Here is a 26,643-nt window from a genome sequence, read left to right as displayed (position 1 = left end):
GTCGGACGCCCTGTTGTAGAAAATGGCTTAATCATCTTTTATTGTATTCTTGCATCTTGTATTCTTTGACGTTCGACTCAGCATGACTTAGATTTGTTCTTGGTTTTACTGTTTGGTGCTTTCGACCGTCTTTATTATCGATTTGTCTTACCGTTTATTGTGCATGTTAAATTGCTCCATGTACAGCACTTTGTATGCAGCGATAGCCGTTTGAAAGTGCTCCATAAATACAGTTGACTTGAATTGACTTTTACAACTCTGATATGGCAATTTTATGGGACCTTTGTGTAAAACAAACTCCGTTTTTTTCGTTTTTTTTTTTTAATGGTCAAAAACGGTTGTTGTTGTTGTTGTTTTTCATTGCACATGAGCACCGATTCATTCCAATATCGTGCAGAAGCAGTTCTACTTAGTTTGGTTAAGTTCTATTTATAGAAGTCATGTTAAAGTGCATAAATCAGTAACACTGCATGCAATATTTATGAGCTAAGTGCAAATTCTTCTTCAGCGGTCTTACATGGCTTACTGACGTTGATGTCAATGGTCAAACAGAAGCATGAATTACCGGTACCTTGTTCATTTTATTACAATTTCAGGAGTAAGATACATGCACAGAACAAAATTCTCTCTTTTAGCTTTGAGAAGCGGCAGCAGTTTATCTGCTGTAAGGTGCTGAGACGTGCAACTTCCAGGGTACTTTTTCGTTTTAATTGGGTCAGAACACTATGCACACTCCGCTGGGTTTGTTTTTCAGCGAAGCATGAACCGGCCTTGATATTGTCGAGCCGAAGGATTCCAGAGGGGAGGGGGGATAGGGGAGGTCATTTTCCAGACCATTAATGACTAAATGAAGTGACCACAACGTGCCTAATAGGCGCCCATTAACCTCTAAAGAATTAGATCAAATGTGAGTGCAGCCTGCATGTTGAACTTTGAGTTCCAAATACAAAAAGTCACAAGCGCAAATGCGCCATCAATCGGATGTTGAACTAGGGACCATAAGTGAGTTGAGTATTTGGTTATATAGGTGCTCTCACGGCAACGGGGCCTCTACATATCATCACTGAAGCATAATCAGCAAATCGTTAGCCTAATAGCATTATAGCCATTGTCCTGTATTACCAAGTGTCGCAATATCCCGATTTTTATACAATTACTCGATTAATCGATGAGACGATCGGCAGAATATTCTGCTCTCAAAATGATCAATATCAGTAGCCCTAATTCAGTCCAACATGATCATCACAAAATCTAACAGGCAACCTGCATTCAAATCGTGCACCCAATCAAAGCCACGGCCAGCTGTCCGATAGAAGGAGGTCCCCTGTGACTAAGTGGCCTTCAAAGGCGTCAATTGTGTCAAGCGTATCAGCCCGCATGAAAAACAGAACAGAGAGGGCTCGACAAAACTGACTTCAAATAAACCCAACATTCATCTGTGGCGTTCCCACACACTGGATTCAAGTGCAACTGAGGGGATGAGTCATGTGTGAGACAAAGTATTAATAGGTGCAATGAGTCTCACTGTTCGTCAGTTTATCCTATAAATAAGAAATTGTTATTGGGAATAAACGGGAACAGTAGTGGCCAGGTGAGGGTTAATAAAAAAAAAAAGAGCACCGTAGAAGACTTAAAATGGAAAATGTCTAAACTGTTTCTTCCACACGGTGAAAACGGCACCAAAACAAGCCTACCTTAGAAATATCAGCTTATTGGAAACATTCACATACCCAGTATACTGTACTGACAGCCTCTGACTCCTCCTGCTTAGTGTTTCGCTGTGACCGGCCTACATGAATCACAGCAAACGCTCCATTCAGTGACCAGGTCAAAACACGAGGAGAAAATCCACCATCCTGAAACTCACAACGCATATCCAAACATGCCCGATGCAAGAAAATCTCTCTGGAGCAACCACTGTAGCATTCTGGGGAATGTTTCTTACCCTGTAAAGCCCAATTCTGCACAAGGCAAGGGAGAGCTGCACGTCCTCCGACATAGTGCTCGGCAACAGGCGTATCCCACGGCAACAAACGGAAGCCAAGCCTCCCCGAGTGAGTAAATGGATGGAGGCGGCTCAGGAGTGGCTCAGCTAAATGGCATCGGGGAATCAACACGAGGGCCGCGTTTCGATGCCTGGTGGTGGGTTTCTCAAATGAGGTTTTAACGAACGGGCGGAAGAGAAGCTTGCCATATGTTTACTCACTATGAAATTAAAAAAAAGAAAAGTGTCACAAGAATCAATGAGAAACACCGTGAGAGATTTTGCCGCAGAGATTAAGGGCGCAGTGACAACTCGAGATCCAGAATAAAACCGCAAATTGGATTAGTCACCATTACACGCCCACGCACTCCGTACTGTCCATACTTGACGCTGTCGTTTGAAAACCCTGCTTTTGTAAGTTGGTACACTTGCAGTGGAGAAGAGTCCAGTGAGTCAACGCGGTGCTGATTCAGCTCCGATGTCAAGTGACCGTCGTCACGATTGCCTCCCGAATGTACACTATCACCCCTGAGGAAAACACATGGGAAACTGAACAAAAACTGTTTCAATACGCCGTCAAGACAGTATATTCTGACCGAGACATCTTTCTACATGGACTCAAACCTAATAAAAAATTAGTTTTACGACCGTGACTTGTTGGAATTTGTGGTTAGCCTTACGTGAACCTGTGCAGTGTCCCGGGAGCTTTTCTGGTCCTGGCCGTAGTAAATACTTTAGTGATGCAATGATCCAGATCAGGGCCGATACTAGTAATAAATATTGATGGACGACTTTAAAATGGTGTCCTTTTTTTAAATAGTTGGGACTTGGAATGGGGTCAATAACCAAGTTTCAAGTGATACTATTGGACATCAGTCATAAAATGAATGCACATTTAGTGAGTGTATTGAATGCATCGATAAACAATACGATTTGTTTTCACAATGCAGTCGTTTTGATTTTGACTTTCGAGATCTGCAAAATAAATGACATTCCGGTCAAGCCCATTTTATTTTATTATTTAATCCTTTTCTGTCAGAAACATTTTTACAATTTATTGAATATTTTGATTGATATATACCCTTGAGCAAAAATATGAAGACTGCTTTGCATAGTGTGTTTTTGTAGAGTAACTGAAAATATATTGTGGTGTATCGTTATCATGGGCAATATCATGCCAGAAGATTTATTTTCCATATCGCCCAGCACTATCTTATCACGAGCAGTTTTTAGTTTCTTTGGAGCCAAACTGAGACACAATAACAAGCTTGAACTGGGAAGTCAAGAATTTTTTATTTTTTTTCCTCAAAAATGCAGCACTAGTAGTCCAAACACAGCATTGTGATGAATACTGGGTCTGTAGAATATGAATTAAGCAGCCATATCCACCCGCATCCCCCCCCCTCCTCCTCCCCATCTCAGGGGGCGGCCACTTTGCCACATGCTGTCAACTGAAAATGACATCACAGTTGCTAACCAATCGCAGCTCAGCTTAACAACCGTCACATGACCTAACTCAGAAAACAGATGTTGAACCGACAGTGTTCAAGCTTTGAGGTTATACTGAGGTTATCCCTCATTTTTTTGAGGAACGCATTCCTGCAGGTTTTGTTTAGAGCATGGCATTTCCCTTTGAAATGAAAGACGCGGTCATGTGGCTCAAATAAATAACCTCTGAAGAGCATTTAACGACCGTGTCATGTTTCCTTTGTCAATGTTCATAGTTAAACAGAGTCGTTATCCATTTACCTTGAAGGCAGGACGGATGGATTACTGAATGGCTTTTTTGGTTTAACCATCCTTGGACAAGTGGAACAAATATGGAATTCACAAGACGAAAGACAAGCCAAAGGAAATCAAGTATTCATCATAATTGTTTTTTGCCAATGCAAGCTTAATTCTACTCATCCCAATCACAAACTTTGAAGCACTCTGTAGCTTTGACATTTTGCACTTCCAAAAACACTTTTGTAGCTCCTGTACACCACAGAAAATGGTGGTTGATTATTTTTTTAAAGAAACACAGGAGCATATGGAGCAGATATAGAATGTGCCACTATCTCTTTTTAAAGTCACAGCCTCAGGGCTGTGAATCGTCCTCAACCAGAAGTGAGCACAAAAAATTGAAACGAAACGGCTGTGGTATGAGTCAATCATGCACACGTTATGGATAGTCAAACTTCACCCTGTCAAAGGCTGTCTGTCTCCCTCTCACACTAGACAAGCGTCCAGCGCACTGCCAGGTCGTGTTCGGCCACTTGGTAGACTTGTAATTTAGCAAGGTTGTATCATAGCAACAGCTAGCAGCAAATTCCTCTCTGAGCACTGCCGCGTTGTGTGGTCCACTTTAACACTTTGTCCACCGTGCACAAAAATCTCCATGTAACTATTTGGGATCTTTGAACCGTGACAGAAAAAAAAATACAAACAATACAAAAAAAAGAGTGCTAAGTAACATAAAAAGGTGTTCATTGCTTTGTCGGCCTTGCAGTTATTTCCGGTGTGTTAAAGAATATAGAGTGTATAGAGAGAAAGAGAAGCCAGCAGGTTCTCAAGCTCTCTCGACTCATGCTACCTATTTCTGTGTGAGTTAAAAGAACACTCCCGCCCACCTCCTGGTTGTATCTGTGAATGGCTGAATGTATGCAAAAGCTTTTCACTCAAATGACACAGGAGAAGGTGACATCTTTACTTTGAGTTTGATCATGTGATGTTCACAAGCTGACCCGTGATTGGTCGTCACCTGATTGGTTGTTCTTCTATTTGTTGTGCGAGTGACTGGCGAAGATGTACCCCAACCCTCGCCCAAAGTCACCTGTGCTATGCTCCAGCTCACCCGGAACCAAAATGAGGACAAGCGCAATAGAAAATGGATGGATTGACATTACAATCCATTTACTTCAGTATCGGTTGGGTGTACATCTCGTTATCAGCCATCTGACAACACTGAGGGGCCAACTTCCTCTGCATTTGCACTCCCTAAAGGATGACAACAACAGTGTCTGTGTTATTATTTTCCCCTGCTTCCTGTCTATTGTTGCACAGTTTCAACTCGGCAGCACTCTTCCCATCACAGGCACAAGGCTCATGCCACACCACTCCCAACCCCACATTCAAACCACTCAAGCCACAGCTACTTAGGCACTGAACAAAAAAAACAACAACAAAAACAATTGGTTTTGGTCACTGGCATTCATATCAATCAACCATGCCATTGATATGCTCTAATTGGAGTTAAAGCAGTCTAAGATGCCTTTCTATTTTGTGACTTTCATTCAATTTTGTCTGTGTTTGTACATTTGTGTGATGTATTTTTTAAGCACGTATCTCAAGGCACAGCTTCCAACTTGAACACACAGAGTACGGAACGAATCAAGCGCGTATCTCAAGGCACAGCAGTAACTTGAACAGAGTACAGCTGTTGGTTCAAGAGTTCGGTGGAGAATGTAAACCTAAAAATTCATCTAAAAACATACTTCAGTGAATATACTGTACCTGGGAACACATTTAAACGACGCGGAACAAGATTGTCTGGATCAGTAAACTCATTAGCATCAGGATCCCCCCCTCCCGTAATTTCAGCATACCTGGGCGACCCATTGTTACGAACAACAGCAACGTCAAAAGGCGTCATCACACTGGAAGGCAGAAAAGCAGCAACGCCACTCCATTTTGGCATATTTACTCACCAAATAATCCATGTGCAACCACTGTGGAGTCCCAGCAAAACGAGCAGACTTTGACGAAAATGTCCAAAATGTTAGAAGAGGAGCGTCCTGGCAACACGTCGCTTTGTATTCCCCGCCTTCCGACAAGCCACGGCGGTGTGTAAAAACAGCCTTCAGTGGGCTAGCACTCGCGGCTTTTCTTCTTCACCGTCCCCGCCGCCAGCTGAAAGCACACCGAAACGAGGCAGCGACGTACCGGGTCGACGCGAGCGAGGAGAAGCTGGTCGGGTCGAGGGCGTTTTCCTGCCTGGAGCGCACACTTGGGCTCGCGTTTTTTTTGTCACACACACTCAAAAGCAAGCACAACAGTCGGACTGTTGCTTTGGTCGCTTGGTTGGTTGGCTCACTTGGCTGGCTTGTTTAGTTGAGGAAACCGACGAAGCCTCCGTGGTGACGTCACGCAGGACGGCGTATGAGCGTAACGTGCTCACGTGACCAAACACATGGCGGCTGTGTTGATTCGGAAAAGAAACGCGCATTGGATAATCATAATTAATTCATTCATGACTTTATTTATGCACAGCCCTTTCTCGATCATATTTAATTTAGAAATGTAATGATGTATTGTATAGAAATCGACTAATAATACAAATATTGTGGAATCTAGCTATTCTTAATAATAATAAAAATAAAAATATCTTTAAATACTCAAGGTTAGCAGAGCTGAACAACTACAATACAAACACAATAAAGTACTGAAGCACATCAAGGTATCTGATCTGCTGTGAACTTTGAGGGAATACATTACGCAAACACATACAAGGAAGATGACACCGAAAATACTTTGAGAGATAGTGCAAAGTCCATGTTTGGCTCTTTGTTAATATGTATGCCCAGAAAAAAATTAAACTGAGCATGTACAATGTTAATAATTTGTTCAAGCATTGTAGCATCAGAGAGAAATGTTTACTTACTTTCATACTTTATGTGTCTGCTGGACAAAAAGACCTCTCAAGAGTGAAATCAACTTGAAAAAAGGAGCACAAAACAGCGAATGAGAATAAACACAGAAATGACACGAGGCGTTCATTATCTAATCAGTTAAAAAAAATAAAAAAGAATTGTACTTGTGTGATGCAAGCTCTATTACTGAATTCAGTACTTCATTTTCCCTTGAGGAAAAAATCATGGTCAATATTTTATGTGCGGAAGGATGAAGGCAATATCCATGAATAGCTCATGGAGCAAGTGAACAGGGTGTCCTCAGTCCACTTCTTTCTGGTGTGAAAGACAAAGAATTTACTTGACTTTACTGCTAAATAAAACACGGAAATACATCACCCCAAGAATGGTATAATAATGTTCACAAAAAAAGTGAACGTTTTATTTTTAAAATCTACACGTCAGTACATATGCAACAGATTATCTGGTCTCTTGCGGTTTATTGAGTTTTCCACTCATCTTTCTAGTGAAAAGTATATTCACCTTTATAGTGTAATTGGGCAATTATGTTACAAATTTTAAATAATAGTGTTTAATAAAATATATTTCGAGGCATGTAACTAAAACAAGAAGCAAAAAAAGCTACACTGGCTAACCTAGTTTATTTAATAAATACATTATAGTATCTGGTAGCAGCAATAAGTAGTAAGTATTAATAAAATGTGGTAGTAAGCAGCATTAGAAAGCATTAACAGTACAGTAGATACATACTATTAGGAACATGTACTTTTGTATCTATATGGAACTTGCTTTATAAGAATATAAACAGTATGCAGTAGTAGTAAACAATACAAAGTCGTACTATTAGTATTGCCAGTAAGTACTGTAGTATTAGCAGTCCTGTGTTTTATCCATCATCGTTTCACTACAAATCGCAAAATTAGAGAAAACCACAAGATGGCAGTGTCTATCTAAGCTAAAACATACTTGAGCCCTTCCTTGCAACGCCTTTGTGAATGGGCTTATTAATATATTACACGTTCTCAACATAATTGATGTTCTCTACTATTGAGCGGGAAAAAATTATTGTGCTCGGAGTCTTGCATATGGTCACAAAACCAAACTTCAGCTAAATTCTAAGAACATTACTATAACCTGAACTGCCAAGGCATTCATTCAAAGTATCTATTAGCCTGCTCTAATAGGATTTAATCTTGTGGTCCTGCATCGTTCACATGGCGTGTGTGTAAACTACATGCGCACACGCACAGAAACATTTGTTTTAAAGCGTTTCCCAAATTCATCATGAAACATATTGGCGAGTGGGGGGGTTGATTGCTGATGTCTGTATGTGTTTGGGAGGGCGTGAGGTGTGTGGGGGGGGGGGCAATTATAGCTCCGCCTTTGATAAACCAGCGATGTCTGCGTATGTGTGTGCGTTGGTGGGGAGGAAATCACAGCTCCGCCTTCGATTAGCCAGCCTGGCCGACTTGCTGTTGCTGAGCAGCACCAGGCAGCAGGCAGCGTCCGAAGAGGACCGAAGGCGTTCCGGAGGTGAGGAGCAGCTTTCCCGCGGGAGACCAAAACGTCCATTTTATAGTATTTGGGCTTAAAAGGGAGAGATGCCGTTTCAAGAAGCGTACTGCCTTGTACATACTTAGTGGCGGGCTGAGAGGGGAGCTAACTGGGACTGTCCGACGCGCTGCTCTCTAACCGCCCCCCCACACCCCCACGGCTCCGGCCAGCCGCTTGGAACTTAGCCCACCGCCCCCTTTTGCTCGTGGCTCCGCTTCATTCCAAGCATGGCGGCGCTCCTCCGTGCCAGGGCCATTTATGACTTTAACTCGGAGAATCCCGGTGAGGTGTCGGTGCGCGAGAACGAGATAGTAACTTTGTACAGCGAGCAGGACATCGAGGGCTGGCTGGAAGGTACGAATAGTAAAGGCGAGAGGGGGCTCTTCCCCGCGTCCTACGTGGAGATCCTGCGGGGGGACAACAACACGCTCGGGGATGCGCAATCCGAGTCCCGATACGCCAACGTGCCATCCGCGGCGGGAGTGGATGATGCCTTCCCGCCCCCCGCGCAGCAACCGCTCTACCAGCAGCCCAGCCAGGGCAGCGACGATGACTGGGATGACGACTGGGATGACACCTCCACCGTAGCGGAGGAGCCGGGCACTACGGGAAACCGTTACCAGGACTTTGATGGTAACGGGGCTTCCACCTACAGGGTCTCCACATGCTCCACGGCGAGAGGACAGCACCCCAAAAGCTCAGCGACAGTCAGCCGGAACCTAAACCGTTTTTCCACTTTCGTCAAGTCCGGAGGTGAAGCCTTCGTGCTGGGTGAGGCGGCGGGTTTCGTGAAAGACGGGGATAAGATCTGCGTGGTGATGGGCCAGCACGGTCCCGAGTGGCAGGAGAACCCGTACCCGTTCACCTGCACCATCGACGACCCCACCAAGCAGACCAAGTTCAAAGGGATGAAGAGCTACATGTCGTACAAGCTGACCCCAACGCACACCCAGGAGCAGGTGAACAGGCGCTACAAGCACTTCGACTGGCTGTATGCCCGCCTGGTGGAAAAGTTCCCCGTCATCTCGGTGCCTCACATCCCAGAGAAACAGGCCACTGGGCGCTTCGAGGAGGACTTCATCTCCAAGAGGCGGAAAGGCCTCATCTGGTGGATGAATCACATGACCAGCCACCCGGTGCTGGCACGCTGCGACGTGTTCCAGCACTTCCTCACCTGCAGCACGGACGAGAAGGCCTGGAAGATGGGCAAGAGGAAGGCGGAGAAGGACGAGATGGTGGGCGCCAACTTCTTCCTCACCATCAGCACGCCGGCAGCGCCGCTCGACTTCCAGGAGGTGGAAAGCAAGATTGACGGCTTCAAGGCTTTCACCAAGAGACTGGACGACAGCGCCCTACAACTGAACGCCACCGCCGGCGAATTTGCGCGCAAGCAGATGAGCGGCTTCCGGAAGGAGTACCACAAGATGGGCGTGTCCTTCAAGGTCCTCAGCCAGGCTTTTGAGATGGATCAGCAGGTCTACTCGGCCGGACTCAACCAGGCCATCTCCTTCACGGGTGACGCCTTTGAATCCATCGGAGATTACTTTGCAGAGCAGCCCAACAAGGATCTGGACCCCATCATGGACCTGTTGGCTCTTTATCAGGGACACCTAGCCAACTACCCGGACATCATCCATGTCCAGAAAGGTAACACACTTTACAATTACAGACCAAAACCAATCCATCAAGTGGAGGCGGTAGGGCTGGGCGATGATGGATATTAGCATTTTGCTCCTCATTAAAACACATTGAATAGCAAAACTGAGAATGGTTAGGCCACACCAGCTAGCTAACAACAAGCTTCAGCAGGCTATCTTGTATCATTCTCACGAAGGGATTATCAGGAAAGATAGCAAAGCCATGCTGATTGCGTCGCTAACATAAGAAATGCTGGGTTGTTCAAGTACACTTTTCACAAAAGTCTGTCTGGAACCGCGTTAAAGCGGAGAACATCCAACTTTGAACTGCAAAATAGCTGGTAAAATTCATAAGTCTCAGGATTCTGGAGAGGAAAATCAAGACTATTTGACCGTGAGTAACATTATATTGTCTGTTTACATGTTTGGCTGAACTCTTTGTACTTAAACTGTTGCTTGAAGGGTTATTAGCACTGCAACACAGTTGCTAATCAGCGTGAGCATTAAGCTAAAGGCTAAGCTTTCAAAGACACAAGGTGTAATTGTCTTTGATGTTGAGTTTGACAGTTAACTTCAGATGAGATTGGCATTGAACATCTTGAAGACTCTTTTTTCAGAATTGTTCCCTAATGCGTTCCAATCATTGTATAGAAATTCGGTCGAGGTCAACATCCCACAAGAAGCGAAACCCCCGATAGTTCTCACTAAGTGGTCGTGTCCTGAGAGGCAACATTGTTCGGCAATGACACACAATTGATGCATTTGTCGAGGAGGATGTACACTATGCGGCACTCGTTGCAATAAAGCCACAATTACGACCTTCCGAGACTACTTACCCAGGGTTGGTGCTGGGTCATGAAATCTTTTAGCCAATGTGGCCCAACATTGTAAAAATCTTGACGCCACATTCGGGCATAATTAGCCCCGACATCGCATGTTTAAGTTTTGCCACGATTTTGCTCCGTGCAAACCTTATAGCCCAAGTAACACAAAAACACATAACACTTTAGGGAATATGTATTTTCTCGAGTTGTGGGAATAGCTTCATAGCTAATTGAGCATTGTACTGGTAGAAATGGGCCAGGTTATTATCAAAAAGGCTAACTCGTTAATGCCCGGTAGCATGTCATGGGCAGATGCAACTCATACGTTATCGGCTTGCATTGAGGTTGTGATCAGACCGTAACCACTCATGCACGTTGCGAGCTGCATGGGGGTTGGAGGATTACTGTATGCAATTTGCGGACAATCTTGTTTGATAGCCGGGTGCTCCCAGGGCACTTCTGCCAAATGGGGAGGGAAGTATTTACCTCGCCACTCCCCATTTCACCTTACCCATTTACGCCTTGCAGCCATCACTGAGCACCGTGGAGAAAGCATCGTGTTGACCACGGGCCCAAGAAGATATAAGAGGATAATGTGAATTAATCCTTGTGATGTCATGTTCCATCCATCCCTGACTAAACATAAACACCACGACTGGATGCGACATTAATAATTCATCCCCGGAGGTCTCGTGGTGTTCACGCCAATTCTGGCATGGAGGTTTTCAGCCGTCTGTTGTTTTGGGTTTTTTTTCGCAATATGTAACTGGATTTTCGGAAGAACGGAGGCAGACTCATTGTGGAGTGATCACATCAAAGTGTACCGGAACTCTTAACTCATTCAATTCAAAATGAGCTATTCCATCAATTCGTGGCACATCATATTATTTCCCACATAATGTGATGTGGGAAATAAAAATGTCTATGGTTTCACAGTCATAGCGTCCCTCTGAGGGTAAACCGTAACTACTGTGTGGCCCGCGACAAAAAACGAGTTTAACACCCCTGCTAACGGTTTGATATCGGTTGCTCTTCGTCAAGTACGTTTTTGGTGTGGAAGAGGGCTCGCCCAGTTTTCCGGTGAAATTCATGTTTGAAAACCACTAGAACGACTAAAAGATCCCCGAAGAAGGCAGCGTTGCATCACTTTGGATTTGAGAGCTGCACAGCTTTTGCGTAGAACGTGAAGATGAGACCGTTCATCTGTCTGCTTGTCACATACACTATGAGGGAGAGAAAGTCGGAAGTACTTTTTCCAGACAGGGCGAGGTAGCTTTGAATGTTTTTTTTTCTAAAACCGCATTTATATCTTTACTTGGATGATCTTTTGTCTAATATTTACATTTATTTGATTTCATCTGAAACGTCTAAGTGGGGAAACTATTCAAAAATAAGAATTTGAAATCAAAATTTGAGAGGAGGGGAAAATACTTTTTCAAGGCACTGTATCGAAGTTCAAATATTTTGTCGAATCAGACCGCTAATGGGCTATGGCCTGACTTAAACAAAAATGGTCATGCGTTGCACGAACCGCCTACATTCCAAAGTAAGTTTGTTGACTCTCCGATTTGACACTGAGCTCATTGACTCCATCATAACGAGCTCTGTGTGTCAACAGTCAGTCGTCAGCTGACCTAACACAGGTGACTCGGTTTTCCATGTTGAACGCTGCGACAACATGACTAATATCCCCAGGACCAACATGATGACATCTACCTCAGAGCAGGAATTATAAGTGACAGCCAGAGGGCTTTAAAAAACAGCCACAAAAGGATGTTTGCTGATCTTGGTCATAAGCTGATGTGTTTCCACTCTGGCATGTTTATTCATTTTAAGTGCTATTTATTCTCTAACCGCATTGGCTTCTTGTTGCGTCAGGTTTGTCCCATGCCAAATCACCCCACCGCCTGTTAGAAGAATCTATGAGCAAAAATGTATCATGTTTAAAGTTTCATTTATTTGGGCACATCGAAGCGTTTGGGTGCATATCCCGCACCCCCAAATGCCTACACACAAAGGCGCCGGCCACCTGGCCGGAGGGCTGTTGAAGTCCACAATTAGCACGTCAATACAGGTGGGCGACCACAGGGGAGAAGGCGAAACTCGGTCACAAAAGGGAAATGAATAATTCGGGAACAGCGGTTGAGCAACAAAAGACGAGTTCAGAACACTGGTCGCACCCAGACGACATTGACCATCCGCAAAGTCTACAGCATGCTAATTCGATGTAGACCAGCCAGAAAAGGCGCCAATGTAGGTGGTTCGAGGTTGAAAAACAGGTAACCAATCACTACTGAGGGGCCCGACCGGGGGTGCGGCATGCAAATATCGGGGGCAGTGTTTTTCTTGTATTTTGCATATGTTACAATAAATTGTGGAACTCGCGGAGACAGGACTTTGAGTGTGATCGCGGAGCAACAACCGTCGTTCGCTCTCAGAGGTCCGCTCCCGCCGATATTGAAGACAATTTTCCTGTGTGCCGAGTCGTTTCTTTAACTTTGTCAGAGAAAATCTCTGACACCGCCTAACCCCCAAAAAATAATCTGAAACTTTTAACCAAGCAGATTTTGGTTTTAATGAAACTTGGTGCATTTGCTGATCGTGATGGAACAAGACGAAATTTCAAATTTGAGTTCAGTCTGAGCAGGGACTTGGATGCGACGGCCTGATGAATTTTGACATTTTCAAAGTTTAGCACCAATAAGGTTCAAAGGAAGGCGTTCACGCCCCTCTTTGCCAAAAATGGCAACATTTGGCAGGCCGTCAGTGCCAACCCCCTGCTCCGGTTCACCTAAAATTTGACATTTAGTCTGGAACTGCCTGTTGTGGAAAGTCCCAATATATTGTGGAAATCTGTAGTTTAGAGCAATGTTTTTAATGTTTTTTTTAAAATAGGAAATTTACTTCCTGTAATGCCTTGATGATTGTTGATTCAATTTATAGGCCCCTGAATTGAAAATGGACACTTGGACGTGCAGTCTACAAAGTAAATCCAGTTCACGTTTGAATCCCGCAAACTGCTATGCATCTCCTTCAAAGGATTCAGAATCCATTCAAGTCCTTTTTTTGTTCTTCTCGTTCCAAGTCCGCCTGCAGTGCTTTTACAAGTACAAAACGTTGACTTTGGTGCCGCTCTTATTAGCTGTTAAGCTAAAAATAATCACGCTTTGACCACTTGTAAACTTTTAAAGTGATAAGAAACTGCGGCTCGGGATTACAGCGGGCCGCCAGCTAAAACAACACTGAAATGGGGTCACTTGGAATGTCCTCCCCTTACATTTCATGATTTAACTGCCGAGCGAAATCACACAAGGCCCAGTTTCTGTCACCAGAAAAGTGAGAAACACTCGAATCGACAGCCGTCAAATGCGCCACGGTGCCCTAATGGACGAGCGTGGTGATGAGATAGGGATTGTCCCTCCGGTCGCATGCTCGACCAGTTGAGTATTATGTAAGCGGGGATTACATAAACTCGGCCCAGCAGGGCTCAGCGCCACCTGCGCCCCTCCCCTCATGGGAGGCATCTCCACTAAGGCATTTGGTGGGCCATACAGTCAAACATCTGCCAGTGGAAAACTATTCGTGGCCGAGGACCTCTGAAACGATATTTGTGGACAGATGCTGTTCAAATTTTTAGTCTTATGGAAGTATGTAGCATAGTTAGCATGTTGCATACATGCAATGTCCAAACTGTCGCAGCTACATCAATGAACTTTTGTAATGAAATGGATGACATCAGTAAGCCGTTTTTTTACTGTCTAAAATGTTTGGAGTGAATGAAAAAACTTGTATGTCCACAATCTATGACCACAGCAGGACTTTGTTGTCTTGGTTTTCCCTGGACTCACCTCTCAAATAGATCCCGCAAAATCTGTGGGAGTAATTTTCACCCAACTTGGTGGAGGAATAGCTCAAGCCAGGGTGCAGAGCTGTTGAAAATAATGGAAAAACGACAATATTAAAAAACAAAAAACAACTGAATCCCACTGAATTGATTCATTCCACTTAAAAATTAACCACCCTTGAATTATACAGCCCACGTATTGGGATGCGTATCGAATCATCGTTTTTTCCCGTCGAGAGCAGGGGTCCCCAACCGCCGGGCCGTGGACCGCTATTGGTCATTTGGTGCCGGGCCGCATGGAAAGAATAAATAACTTTCATTCCTTCCGTTTTATCCATTTTGTAATCTGAAAGATGTTTTCTTTTGAAAAATTAACGGATCGTCTGTTATATCAGTCTATAGCAGGGGTGCCCATTACGTCGATCCCGGTCTACCAATAGATCTAAGACTTGTCCGAAGTAGATCCGAGGAGTGTCGAGGAGAAAAAAAACAAACAAACATTTGTGTGTCTTTGTAAATGTTCGTAATGTATTTTTTTGTGTTCATTTACGCTGCACCCTAATCATCCTATCAGTCTCATTTTCACAAAGTAAATATTTAAAAAATAAATCAGGTAAATCTTGAATTTACGGTGGCGCGTGATTACGTCACCGGAGTTTGTTAGCACTCAGCAGTCTGCAATTGCAGCTTGTGATAAGAGCTGTTGCGCTCTATCTTTTATTGCGTTCTATTCAGAGTTTGCTTCGTGTACAATTCACCGAGGGCACAGGCACAGAATAGGAACCTACGAGGGCCCAGGGAAGCACTTTAAAGCGGTACGTGTGAGCTATGATAGTTAACAGGAACTAGCAAAATGAATTTAAAAAAAAAAAAACGTCTTTGAAATTTTTTTTCGGGAAGGGCAAAATACCCAGCCAGGAGACATAAGAGGAGCCTCCGACTTTCAAGAAAGAGAAGGCTACATTTAACTCATTCAGTACTAGCCAATTATGGACCAAGGCTAAAAAGACGTTTAAAAACGTCTTTGGGAGTGAATGAGTTAATAGACAGTATCAGGAGTCCTATTTCAAATACGTCTTTATCTCAACGGGAAATCCACACCTACCAAGCCTACTCGGTAAAATAAGCGGCGAAGGTGAGTCATTTTTCATGCGGCGTATTTTATTTTGAAGGCACGTTTCAACGTTACCATAGCGACCAGAGAATGTTGCGGCCAGATAGGACGTCCCTCGTGTCATGATTTTTGTTTATTATTATGTTTCGAAAATACCAAACTTTTCATGCAGGTCATATCATATTATTTTGTTGTATCAATCCGGTCCCTGAAAATATTGTCTGACATGAAACCGGTCCGTGGGGCAAAAAAGTTGGGGACCTCTGGTTTAGAGGATTTGGACATCGCGTTTTGGATCGCTGTGTTTACTCTCTGATTGTTCCCTTCGGACTTCAGTTCACTTCAATCGGCTGTGTTCAACCAAGCGGGGAGTGAATCAATAGCACTTTTTGTCATGTAACTCGGTCCCGTGTAAAAACACCGGACATTGGCATGATGGCCTTAGTAAATTAGTAATGTTTCGTTTAAGTGCATGGTTGGAGCTGAGAGCGCACGTAAAATGCTTTGAAGCTTATCGAACAGGCCATCACAGGAGGTTGGTGTCGTGTGACTTTTAGCCCACCACAGACCGCTGCTGTCTTGCTTTTTTTTTTTCCCCCCACTTTAGCCATGCTCAGAAATACCGGCCAATTTGGACGCGCTTTCTCATGCTATTCAGTGACAATGTTTCAACAGTGAATGTCCAGGTGTAATAGTTTTGTTTTTGTTTTTTTTACTACTACAGAGGACAGTTTACCATGTTGTCAGGCTACAAGGGTGCATGAAAGGGTTAACATAATTCTTAGCTTGGACTGTGTGTACTTTTCGGAAGCGACTGTGCCTCACAGGCATAGATCATGAAAGAAATGCGACTTTTAGTTCAAACCGAACATTTTTGTTGTTGTTGTTGTTGACCGCTTGGTTTGGCCTACAGGATGCCTTACACACAGCCATGTGTGTGAATTGTGTTTGAAAAGGAAGTGGCTCCCCTTTGGTTTCAGTGTGAACATACGAGGTTGCGACGCATCATGTCTCAATCTGCCTACGCCGCAAGAACTCAGCCGCAAATCTTCCCACTCGTGCGGAACAAGATCGCGATGCTTTTCAACTTTGTAACGATTCGGCGTATGGATTGGAATGGTCTGTAGGATGAGATCATTATTCAAATTGAAGCGGTGCTGATGTTTTGTCCTTGAAATAGCAGCCACTGACCTTGGTAGGCGCAAAACATTTCCTTAAATGGAGCTTTCACAATTCTCCCTCGTATGTGTGCGTGAGCAAAGTTAGATATTACATTTGAGACTGTGGCAGCAAGGTCAAGATTGTGCATACAAGTTTTGTTTTCGTTTTTTTTGTGTGTGGGCTGTTTTCCCCTCATGAATTTATCTCAGACCGCGACTATAAATACCACTTTTCGCCATCCTTTTATGAGAAGCCATGCACCATTTAAGACCAATAAACCCCTTTTACCAAATATATGCCAGGTACCGCATTAAAAAAAAAAAAAACAGATCATCACATTTAAAGCCTGTTGCTCACCAAAACAGCAGCAACCACCAAAGCGGCTAAACAGTCTTTGAAATAAATTAATTACATACGTCCATTAATTTGCTATAGCGCCCACAACCTCAAGCTGCAATTGACACACACACACACACACACACACACACACACACACACACACACGCACACACACACACCACTAAAGACCACCCATCTCAATGTGCAGTATGTAAATGTCATTTTCGGACAAATCTCCCAGTGGGTGCCTTCGCATCTGATCCGTCGTTGAGAAAAAAAAAAGTAATTCGATCAAAGTAAAGACCTCCCTAATTTTGCACGTGATTGAATGCTTTTCATGCATCAGACTTCTCCCATTTGCAGTTAAGTAAATGCTATTTTGGAAAAAAATAAAGACCTCCTTCACATGTAATAGAATAAATAAATGCAGTTTTCTACAAATAAATACTTCCCCCTCCAAAGGATGCCTTGCCCGTCTGCAATTGAGAAAATAAGTTTAGGTTTGTATAGATATATAAATAGTAGGGGATGCACATGTACCGATACTCGGATAACGGTATGCAGATTTGTCTTGATAGCCACCTTTCTCCATGTGATATTTTGTGTCGGGCAGGCGCCCTAACCAAGGTGAAGGAGAGCCAGCGTCACGTGGAGGAGGGCAAGATGGAGGCGGCGCAGGCGGAGGGCATCACGGAGCGCTGCAACATCATCTCATGCGCCACGCTGGCCGAGATCCAGCACTTCCACCAGATCCGCGTGCGGGACTTCCGGGCGCAGATGCAGCACTTCCTGACACAGCAGATGGCCTTCTTCCACAAGATCACCGCCACGTTGGAGGAAGCCCTACGCAAGTACGACGCCGCGTAGCCCCACGCGTGTCCCTACGCCGGTTTTTTGACTGAAAAGGCCCGACAGAGGCGCTACGGCTCGGACGAACTTTCAAGGAGGGCAAGTGCAACCGAGGCTTGGAGGACCAATATATTTGGTCAATACAGGGGTGTCCAAACTATGACCCGTGGGACATTCAAAGCCCGTCGTCCATTTTTTTTAGAACATAACACACACCCACGGGCATATATTCTTTATCTTCTCTGAAAAACTGTCTTTTTCGTTTGTACCTGGTGACTGTATTCTATTTCAGTAATCATATTACACAAACGATTTAGTGATTTTGTTTTTATAAAATACAATACCATAGAGTGCTATTTTCCTTATTAAAAAGCACATTATGAAAAGTTGTTGTTTTTTTTGTGGGGATGTTGGAAACGGATACAATATTTTCACTCGTTTCAAAGACGAACGATGATTTGAGATACAAATGTTTTGGGCACCGAGTGCGGTCACGAACCCGTATTGTATACAAATCAACCTATGGTTGCTTGACGTAATGTTTTCAGCGTGTTTCATAAATCGAAAGTCGCTCAACGCCAAAGTGGGCCTTAAATCCTGGAGTTTTCCTTTCGTGGCCTAAGAGGAAAAAGTTTAGACACCCCTGTATATAACGCAACTTTTAGGCCTTCTGTGTAATGTAAACGGCATCAGGTTGGCGAACAGGAAGTGATCATGATTCAAATGTACTTTTTCCCCCCCAGCCTTATTTTATTAACAGACTACTGCAGCTAACCCAGACAAAAATGTTTACACGTCCTCTCGCTGTGCCTTCTCCTTTTGTCACTCAAGCTTTATATACTGTACATGTCGAAACGAAATTGTTGTATTTGTTTTTACTAAAGTATTTCGCTGAAAACACCACCGCCTTGTTTGATTGGATATCGAGATGTTTTATTTGCAGGTGCCTCTCTGTGAATTAGAATATCGTGGAATTTTTGAAAAATTAAATTTCAACAGGGCTCTTCGTCTGATCTACTCACATTTGTTGTGCTGTTCCAACACACACAATATCGACCGCATCGCAATTGAGGTTGTAAAATAAATCCCTCCTGAACAACAACAACAACAAATACACTTTTTTTTTTGTATTAATGTGAAAATGTATTTATTGTGGCTCCTTCTGTGTGCGTGAGGTGGGCACCGGACGCCAGTGTAATATCGGCATGCAGACAAACGAAGACTTTCACTACTACTATAAGTGCATCGGTAGTCGGTTTTTGCAGGGAATATATGCCTGAGAGTAACGTTCTATTGTCTGTCTACATGCATGTTAGCATTAAGCTCGAAGGCTGAAAGGCAGAGCTACGCGGTTCATTTACATCCATAAAATGTAATTCTGTTTTTTGTTTAGCGTGATCACAAAAGTGGGAGTGACAATGACAGTTTGAAGCCTCTTTTTTAAGACTGCTGAAAGTATCACTGCCATAATAATTCTGAATTTTAAAAAATATTTTAAATGAAATTATTCGGCATGCAGATTTCAACTCTGTTTAGTTTACTTGTGAACGGGCACGTTTGTCTGTGTTAAAAATCAAACATGTCTCTCGATCACAATAGTTCGCCCACCCCTGGCTTCCAGTGTTGTGAAATACCCGCCTAGACAGCAAAAGCACTGCAGGGGTGGGACGTTTGCCTCTGTGCCGCGTCAGTGTTTTCCTGCCCGGTCCTCAGATGTGCTGACGCCGGCCGAGTGGGACATGCGGGTCGCATTAAATGGGAGTGGGCGGACGGCATGCGATGGACAGGAAGACATCACCGACATCTGGGGAAGATTTATTTATTATTTTGTCTTTTTATTAGCTGTCGTCTCAACTGCTTTAAACAAGCACTCAACCTATCATGTGAAATATAGCTTGTTGACGGCTGCGGCCGCCCCCGAAAAATCCAAGGAAAAAAATTTGCGATGTTTTCAATGAAATGGGGCCCTCTTATACTTCATAAAAAATATGTGTAAATATAGTAATGATATAATTCATCCATTCATGCACTCATTTTCTAATTCACTTATCCTCACGAATGTCGTGAGCGTGCTAGAGCCTATCTCAGCTGTCATCGGGCATAATTATACATAATTAAGCCGTTTTTGTCGTGCTGCATTAATTAAATGGCCTTTTTTCTGATCTTCCTGTTGTGCTTGCCTTTGCCACTCGGGGGCAGCAAAGGGCAGACAGACAGCTTCCTGTCCACTGAGATGCCTCAACTACAAACGACTCATTTTTTGCAGAGGATAAAGAATATATGACTGTTCAGTCGATCCATTATGTAGCTGCATCGTTTGTGCTGCTCAACATAGATGCCGTTTAGCATTAGCAGTGAGATAGCGGTCTGAATGGTTCAGCTATGTTGTTGTTCTGAAGGGGTTTTCAAGATTTTTTTTCTTGCAATATGTGCTACAGTGGTCTGAACAGTATTGTGATACTATTGAATTCTTGGAGTAAGAATTAGGGAAATGAATCCATCAGTTTTCATCAATCTGGGCGCTGCCATTTTGGCATGATATCCTCCACTATTGTCGACTGAAATTGGAGTCAGAGTGCCCCTGTGAACGTCACAGCGTACCTGTTTTTCTGGGTTTGGTGGGAAAAAATGAGTCGGTCGAGTCACTCGTACCTCCAAGGCACCACTGCATACTAGATAGAAAATGATGATCATTATTAGTAGTTGTAGTAGTTTATGCCTAAGATCATGTGGCTATTTTTCCCCCAACTTTGTGCTGACCCATTACTTCAATGTGTCAAAAAAATAATAATTGTGTCTTAAACATGAACAAGATGCACACTAAGTGGACTGAGGCCTCTTGTTTGTCGTCTGTTAGCTGCCAACACCTTAGGAAATGGGTGTTCTGGTTTTGCGGCTTCTACAGCTCCCGCAGGGCTTGGAGACATTTGCTTGAGAAATGCAACTCATGCCGGGACATTTGTTCTCACTTGTGTGACCTGCTAAGGGTGCTTTGTGCACAGGTCACAGTGTATTTGGATGACGCACTAGTTAGGGGGGTGGGGGGGGGGGGGTTCTGCCTTGATTGTGATGACTCAAAACTGTTCTTACCTGTGAATTTGATTGTGAGTGGTTGTTTGACCAATCGGCTGGCAACCAATCCAGAGTCGCGCCTAAAGTCATGCGGGATAGTCTCCACTGCAGCAACCTAACGAAGACAAGCGCGATAGAAAATGAATGGGTGGAAAGTTGTGAGATAAAATCTCCATACAACGTCATCCACAACAGCAGGAAACTGTTGATTCAGAACGAAACAGACATGCTGCGGCGACACACATCACAACACAGGCAGACGCACCACAGAAGTACGATGACCTTTTAACCTTGACTCATCTCTCGCCACTGACTTTTTTTCCCCCCCATTTTGCAAGAAGCGCTCAGCACTATATGAGGCGGGCTCACTGCCATTAGGAAGGGTTGCTACGAGAAATAGAATGGTTAAAGTGGAGAGAACAAATATAGATTTCAATCTATCAGTAAGGTGAACAAGCATTTTGCAAAATGTTTTTGTCAGAGATGCAAGTAAACTCTTCTAGATTTTTTTTTTTTGCAATAATTGCAAATGCCCTCTTATTGCTCGTGCACATCAGGTTTTAAAAATAATAATAAATGTAAGATGGCCATATATTTATAATTTAACCGTTAGGCTCAACAAGAGGTAGATTTTTTTCTTGAAACCTCAAATATACAACATGAGAAAATCTGTCTTGCTCAAGTTTTTTTTTATGGGTCAAACTTAAAAACAACAAATGGACATATCTTTAAAAAATGATGTGCTATTTTAGATAGTAAATACTTTTTTTTTTTTAGTCAACATCAAAAATACATCCATCTCAAATTAAAACGTGCTGTTTTCATATTTTTCATTCATCCATTTTCGGCAGCGCAACCACTGGGTCAGCGCCCATTTTCCAAGATGACAGCATGAAACCAGACTTCACATTCAAAAACATACAGTACATGCTAGCCTCATTTTTAAAACAAGAATTTCCCCATAGTGGTGAAATGTAGTCAGGAAAGGGCATCTTAAAAGGTTCAGTTCCAGTTTTCAACCAGTAGGGGCGCTCCATTATTTCTCTGTCCCTTTTCCGGATCGTAAAATCTGGCGCCATTTTTCATGATGGATGTTGAGAACCTAAAATTGCAGAAAAACCACAATATAACTCATCAAGGTATAAATTATTGGTTTTTTATGCCAGCCATACAATTTTAAATCGCCCTGTGGCAAGAGTGCAGCCCACTTCTCACCCAAAAGTCAACTGGGAAAGGCTCCAGCTCAACCGCACTCCTAATGTGGACAATATAAGAAATACAGTAGATGGATGCATGTCTCCTCCGTCAATGGCTGGCACTGAAAAGCAGAATACTTCATCAATGTCACCACGTCACTTCCTGTAGCACCCACGCTTCTTCCCCAAGAAAAACAACAAAATACCAACAAAATGCCTCGTAATTTCTTCTCTGCGCCTCACTCAATCACAGCCCACTTATGCTGTCACACACGAACAAGATGCCAAGGCTATGTCATAATTGACTTCCCCTCAATGGATTCAGGTCCGCCACTCCTGTCCATACACCGGGACGCCAGATATTCCACCACAAATTATTTTAGTCCTTCGTGCCGTGTTTGCTAGCCCGAGACCGGAAGCGTGTCTACTTTCTCTTACGAAAGGAAATGGGTTTGCTTGATCTGGCCGTGCCACATTTCAAGTGGTGGTGCGATTGTGGGAAAGCACCGAAATGTGTTTAGCAAGCTCAGGAAAACATTCTTCATTTTGGGACCAGCCCCACAGACATAACATTTCACGTTAGGCTAATTTTTAGCAGCTAAGTGGGAGCTAGCTTATTTTAGCATAGCATACAGAACATGGCATACTGTAGCTCAGTGGTCCCTAGTCAATGGTTCGTGGACTTTATGGACACACACACACACACACACACACAGTAACTGAATATCTGGCCCAAATGTGCATTATCACCTGGTACTTCAGTTTTGTTTGGCAACAACGCTTAAATAGGCTCGTCGGTTTTCGTGTATGCAAGCTGAACGGACCATTCTGATGGGATCCGTTTTCAATCAATGTAGGAGGGAGTTGACTTTGTGGAGTGTCCTACTGTCCCACACGTTAAATCTTCGGACCAAATTTGACAGCAGTGAACAACTGTACATTAAAACATAAAAAGAGGAACTGCAGTGTTTAGATCTTGAAGTTGAGCATTCCAGGTGACCTCACATTTGCGCCAAGTCACGTTTTGACTACCGTACATGAAAAAGAAAAAAACAGGAAGGGGAGAGATTTGTGTTTTTCAACCAGGAAATCCAGTCATGAATTTATGTCACCAAAGAAAAAAAATGAGGGTACATTCCACACATGCACAAGTGATATCGAGCTTCAAAACCAATACCAACAACTACTCCCCCACAAAAAACAAGCCAAAACAAAAATACGACAACAACGGCAACACATTCAAGCTTAAGGAGACTGTATGAGGACCCCAAATTCAATCATTGTCTTAAAAACGATATTTATGTTAATTGAAGTCTAGAAAGAGTACTATATTTTTTTAAAATACAAACAAAAGTGTTTAAAAAAATAAAAATAATTAAAAATTTTAAAAAAGATGGTCTGTTTTATTTTGAATTAAATTCATGAGAATTGGCAGTGTCCCAATGCAGAGTTTGTTATCCATTCCTGCAGGTGTGCAAATATCACGTCACACTCACGTCAGAGTGAAAGTGGTTATTGTGCTTATCTGCTGTTGTGTGATGGCCAGATGACAACCAGTTTATTATCGGCCATGACGAGGCGGGTGATAGTGATGTTGGAAGCATAACAACAGTGTCACAGTTGCCATCAACATGGGATTATGAGCAAATAAAACTGACTTGGCATTGCATCTTATCACATCCTCTTTTAAAGCTGAGTTAACCATTTTAAAAACAAGCTCTTGGGTTGCTGTATTTCTCCTTTCCAAGTGTAAATGACCTTATCCTCTTCCTCGGTGGCCTCACACAAAGCAGGAAGTGAGATTAGACGAACACGTGGGCCTGGTCAACGCACTCCTGTGAGATCATTTGCCAACCTCAGCACAACCGCATGATGCAATGACGACACCCAGCTCTGAAAACTGTGAACCGTTTTCGCCCAGGATGTTTGCTGAAACAAATGTAGGACTTGTGATATGATTAACCCATAAAAAGAGGAAGTATTTTTAAATATGTGCATCACACATATTGATGGGAAACTGATGGGGAACACGAGTCCGCACATATGCAAAAAAGCCACCGTTCATTCGACTGTAACTACAATACACACCTACAACGCTAGCTACATTATTGTAAATATACCAATGTGTGTGTGTGTATTTATATAGATAGATCAGATAGTTTAAAGGGTTTTTACACAGCCACATAGATGCTAATCATTGCCAAACCAATTAGCATTAGCCTTAAGGTAGAGGCTAAAGGCTAAGCTATGTGTGTGTGTTTTTTTTTAATACATGACTAATTCTCTTTGTTTTGACAGTAAACTACCAGATGGGAGTGTATTTACTGCTTGTATTTCAAATTTGCACTTACAAGTCAAAGCAAAAAATTTACTCAGGTTACTCATATCTGAAGGCAAGACTGAAATTTAGATGAATAAAAATGGTGAATATTGTTTCCAAATCCTATTGTTCGGGAACAAAATTCTGTTTTTGTGCAGCATTTCATGTTTGGATTCCAACATGTTTTTGTTTTGGATTGTAAGCAATGCATCATGGGAAGGTTGTCCTGTACAGTACCTGGCAGAAGCTTCTGGAATGTTGGAGCAAAGTGTGCTCTTGCAGTGCTGCTTTTGTTTTTACAGCCCTCACACAGGAAGCTGTCTCTCTCCGGTGGGGGCCTCATTCATGTCGTCTGACAAAACGCTGACTGACCCCCGCGCCCCTTCTCAATCAAATAAGCCTCCTCCTCTCTGACTAATCTCCAAAATATACACATGTTCATGTTTGCTTTCTTTCTTCTATTTTGGGTCTTTGTGGACCACAGTACATTCTCCCAGGTTAGCCTCCATCACAAAGCTTCATTTAACACACTAATTAAAATAAACGAGGAGGAACAACCAGGGGGGGAAAAGGCCTCGAGCCTCGCTCGGAATGATTTAATGGCTTATATAATACACTGCGTTGGTAGACTTCTCTTCAGTATGTAATGAGCTTAAAGAGAAGTACACAGGAGACTAATTCTAATTATAAAAATACTCTTTCCCGTAGAAAGTGAACTTAACAAAACTCACAAGCACAAACTCTGACGGCACAATAACATGTTGCTATAGTGTCGAACATCACAACACAATCACAAAGGCAAGTTAAGAACGCCATAACCAAACTAAAATAAAGTAAAGCTACTCACCCTTTGAAGACACCTGATAATAAGGGCATCATCGCACCTGTGGGGAATTGGTAAAGATTAAGGTTGCAACATGCCCAATTTTAGCTTCATGTTGTTTATAATAGCATCCGGTTGGTAAAATCAGTTTGCGTGTGATTACTAAGCACCTCGTTTTTTGTTGGGGGGGGGGGGGGGTTCCCTCTGGTAACCCACTTATTTGGTGTACACGGTCATCAGAGAGTCCAAGTCAAGACGACCGTAAAACAATTGTTCAAGCTATGCTTGGCCAACTTCAAAATAAACTTTCTCTCCCCCACACCCCCAAAAAACAATATATGAACATCGATGACTTTTATTTTGAAGCTAACTTGACTCTTCTTCCTGTCATTTGGTGCTTATATGTACTGTTACCCATGCCGTCAACAACACTACATCCTGAAATCAAGTTCAGTCACGAATTAACGATACAAAAAATATACACTTAACGCTGACATTGTATTACACAGCGTCTGATGCCAGTGTATCACGACGGCTCCAGCGTTAGCGGCTAGCAGATATCCGTTAAGCTTGTGTAGCGGAATCAGTGCCAACTTGCACACGCAGGGCATCTGTTTTTAATAGTTTCAATCAAAGCCAACCCTTAGGAAAGAGCAGTACATAAGCCACATGGATATTTAGGATGATTTGTAGCAGTGATGAACTACACAGCAGAGCTAATCAGAATAAAGCCATTTAGCGCTGAATCCGTGTCTTTTTTTGCTACATTCACATTGCTCCAGGCGCACGCTGCCCTTGACACTGACGTGTTACATTCTGTACGCCTCTGCAGTATTTTACACGCCTTGATTGGCTCTTAGGAACAAACTAAACGGCTTCCTAATGGTGTATTTGAGAGAGAGCGAGAGAGAGGCCTCTGAGGAAGTGAAATGGAGTGAGCGCGGAGGTTGGAGAAGTTCAATACAGTAAAGCCTCAGTGTGAAACCTCATTAAAGCGTGGAAGTCAAAAGCACTCTGCGTTGTCGTGTCTTGGTGCGCACCCGCAATTATCAACCCTTAAATCACAGTCATCAGACGTATTGTACAAGAACTCTTATCACATGAACAACTGAACTGCTCCACACTGAGAGCTGCTTTGAATGCTGACCCTCTCATGTCGCATCTGTAATAAAATAAACAATGGTCCTGACAGTGTTGAAGGTTTATGACTCATTGTCATGTAAAGAAAAGGTCAAGAAGTCAGACTTTTAAAAGCTGACCGCTTTTCAGCTTTCCTTTGCTCGGTTTTCCACTTA

The 26,643-nt window shown here is 43.2% G+C and overlaps 2 protein-coding genes across 4 annotated transcripts in view; one reads left to right on the top strand and one right to left on the bottom strand.

The window, feature by feature from the left end:
* LOC127601721 (ADP-ribosylation factor-like protein 15) overlaps nucleotides 1–6,131 on the bottom strand; it is an 81,545-nt gene extending 75,414 nt beyond the window's left edge. Inside the window, exons 1-2 of one of the 3 annotated variants that reach the window (XM_052067289.1) lie at nucleotides 5,674–6,131; nucleotides 1,946–4,963 (exon numbers count right to left, since the gene is read on the bottom strand). In XM_052067289.1, the coding sequence (XP_051923249.1) occupies nucleotides 1,946–1,999 (54 nt within the window). In that variant the 5' untranslated portion in view covers nucleotides 2,000–4,963; nucleotides 5,674–6,131. Of the gene's footprint in view, nucleotides 1–1,730; nucleotides 1,890–1,945; nucleotides 4,964–5,673 lie in introns of those variants that run through there. The other 2 variants (XM_052067290.1, XM_052067288.1) reach the window with 2 other exon arrangements.
* Nucleotides 6,132–8,034: 1,903 nt separating this feature from the next.
* On the top strand, nucleotides 8,035–19,049 carry snx18a (sorting nexin 18a). Its single transcript, XM_052067217.1, has 2 exons — nucleotides 8,035–9,816; nucleotides 17,702–19,049. Exons 1-2 carry the CDS (start codon nucleotides 8,397–8,399, stop codon nucleotides 17,953–17,955), a joined length of 1,674 nt encoding a protein of 557 aa, XP_051923177.1. The 5' UTR covers nucleotides 8,035–8,396; the 3' UTR covers nucleotides 17,956–19,049.
* Nucleotides 19,050–26,643: the final 7,594 nt, after the last annotated feature.

The sequence above is a fragment of the Hippocampus zosterae genome, chromosome 6 (genome assembly GCF_025434085.1).
Source record: "Hippocampus zosterae strain Florida chromosome 6, ASM2543408v3, whole genome shotgun sequence".
Lineage (NCBI taxonomy): Eukaryota > Metazoa > Chordata > Actinopteri > Syngnathiformes > Syngnathidae > Hippocampus > Hippocampus zosterae.
This window is presented reverse-complemented; position numbering and strand designations above follow the sequence as displayed.

Excerpts from the sequence above, each read along its gene's own strand:
- snx18a (XM_052067217.1), top strand. The coding sequence starts at position 8,397 with ATGGCGGCGCTCCTCCGTGCCAGGGCCATTTATGACTTTAACTCGGAG. Across the intron at positions 9,817-17,701 it reads CATCATCCATGTCCAGAAAG|GCGCCCTAACCAAGGTGAAG; the intron begins GTAACACACTTT and ends TGTGTCGGGCAG.